This window comes from Microsporum canis, genomic scaffold (assembly GCF_000151145.1).
Source record: "Microsporum canis CBS 113480 supercont1.1 genomic scaffold, whole genome shotgun sequence".
In the NCBI taxonomy this organism is placed as follows: domain Eukaryota; kingdom Fungi; phylum Ascomycota; class Eurotiomycetes; order Onygenales; family Arthrodermataceae; genus Microsporum; species Microsporum canis.
In genome coordinates this window covers 2,331,317-2,333,501 of record NW_003299169.1, presented here as the reverse complement: position 1 = coordinate 2,333,501, position 2,185 = coordinate 2,331,317, and the positions used below count along the sequence as shown (strand labels likewise).

The following is a 2,185-nucleotide window of genomic DNA, read 5'->3' as shown; positions in this document are numbered from 1 at the left end:
ACGTCCATCGTCATAGCCAGCGGCATCCAAGCCTGAGGACGAGTTGTGTGCTCTGCCTGCCGATCACGTCCACTAGGACATACACCATCCGTCTCTGAAACGCACATCACTACTGTGTAGCCTCTAGCTGCTGGCCTGTGAAGAGGTTAAGGATGCAGTACCGAGCGCCAGAGCACAGGGTACTCCATACAGGATACAGCGTACGGTTACAATATGAATAGAAGAACAATGATAAAAGAGAGGAAGATGACGAGAGACCGACTTGCTACATCAACGAGAATGGAAGTTCTTGCCAGTGTTAAGATATACATTTCAACCCCGAGGAGAGACTCCACCAGGGGGCCCGTCCTGTGCCTTCCTGGGGCCGGAAAATTATATACTTAGTATATATATACGCTTGCGCTGTGGCAGAAGGGAAGAAGGGATAAAAAAAGATGCGAGGCAGAAACGAGACGAGACGAGACAAGACGGCTGGTAGTGTCGTGTGCTTGTCTCTTTGTTTTTTTTTTTTTTTATTTTTTTTTTTTCATGCCTACTCTTTCCCCCTGATGATGAAGAAGAGATGAGGATGAACAGATGAATAGGAGAAAATGACGATGATATAGTGGATGATAGTGACGAAAGATGACGTCTCTGCTGGCCTGTGTCGTGTGAAAAAAAAAAAAAAAAAAATCGTTCATCCGTGGCGAGTTCGTTTTCATCTGCTGTCCTATCATGACGATGATTATAAGAGAAGAGAGAAGGTGATGCTCCCTCTCCACGAACGACGGAGAGAGGACATGCGAGTAATGGACGGGTGGAGGCAATCGTGTTTCACATCTAATTATGAGGGACTTGCTCCTTGGCTCCACGGTTTCACCTTTGTGAGAGGCAGTACATGTTACTGTTGGAGTATAGTTCCATCTACATCGAGAGAAGTGATGAAAGGAGGAAGAAGACGAAGACGATGATGATGATAAAGAGAAAAGAACGAGAAGCCCAGAGGAAAGACGAGGCGGAAGGCTAGATCTCTTATTGATGACCGATTTGAGTCGAAAAAACGCCATCCTTTGCTGCTCTATTAATATCTTAGGAAGGCTAAGGTTTACTATAGGTAATCCCTCTTAGGGCCGTACCGTCACTGTCGGTACACACATTAGTATAAGTATTACATCCCAAGCAAGGGAGAGCAAGGACTTCCTTACATCGGCGATGCATCGACAGGTTTTAGTCGCTGGCTGTCACGGCTGAGTCTTCCGGCCGGACACGAGCACAGGGAAAAGACCGTTCGGGTTCAGCATCCGTGTCTCCCTTCTTCGTACTGACCTACCTATCTTGTTCTGTCCATCCATCGGTGGTATGTATGGCATGGGAAAAAAAAAGGAAGGGCTGTACTCCGTACACTTGGCAGGTTATATATATAAATATAGGACGACCAGAAACAAGCCTTGCCTGGGTATCTACTATGTATGATACAGGTTGCATCCACCTATAGTTGCCAGCTGCTATGGCCGGGAAGTAGATGTAAAAGATGGCATGTCAGCGTGTTGTACATATAAATACATCTTCTCCCCTTGAGGCTGGCGATGGGCAAGATGGACCAAGGGTGGAGTTTTACCTTGTGCATCTCATCGAGCTGGTTGGCTGGCCCTTGCCGCTGCCACGGAGTTTCTTTTTTTTTGCTTCTTCTCTCCCTCTTCCTTCGTCCAATGCGCGGAGCAGAGACTTGGACATAGTACGGACACTCTGTGGCCGTGTGCACATCATGTAGACGGAAGATAACTGTTAGATATATCCACACACTTATAGAAGCTGTTATTATGTATAGAAGAGTGATGAAACAGGCACAGAAAGAGCCAAAAGTTGGTACCAACTTAAGTGCTATATTTAGACGCCAAGCCAGCCGCATCAAGATGAAAAGTACATAGTCAAGTAAGAGGATGAAGCGAGGGAAGAGGGTGAGGAGAAGAGGGTGAGGAGAGAGAGCGGAGAGCAAAGAGTACGCAGATATGCCATACAGATATAAAAAGGAGAAGAGAGGAAGAAGAGGAGGAAAAGAGAGAAAGAAGAGAAAGAAGACTGAAAGTAACCGTACCATACCGTATCATACCAGAACGTGACCATACATAAGTCACGGGCCCTTACCCCACTGGCCCCAAACATGGGCCTAAACAGGCCTAAAACAAGGCCCCAAGCAAGGGCCCAT

The 2,185-nt window shown here is 46.7% G+C and overlaps 1 protein-coding gene across 1 annotated transcript in view; it reads left to right on the top strand.

Moving 5' to 3' along the window:
• Positions 1-1,799: 1,799 nt before the first annotated feature.
• The window catches only part of MCYG_00854 (tyrosine-protein phosphatase pmp1), a gene marked incomplete at both ends in the record, with an annotated part of 2,040 nt that continues 1,654 nt past the window's right edge, over positions 1,800-2,185 (top strand). Inside the window, one exon of the mRNA XM_002850704.1 lies at positions 1,800-1,899. Within this exon, the coding sequence (XP_002850750.1) occupies positions 1,800-1,899 (100 nt within the window). The remainder of the gene's footprint in view (positions 1,900-2,185) is intronic.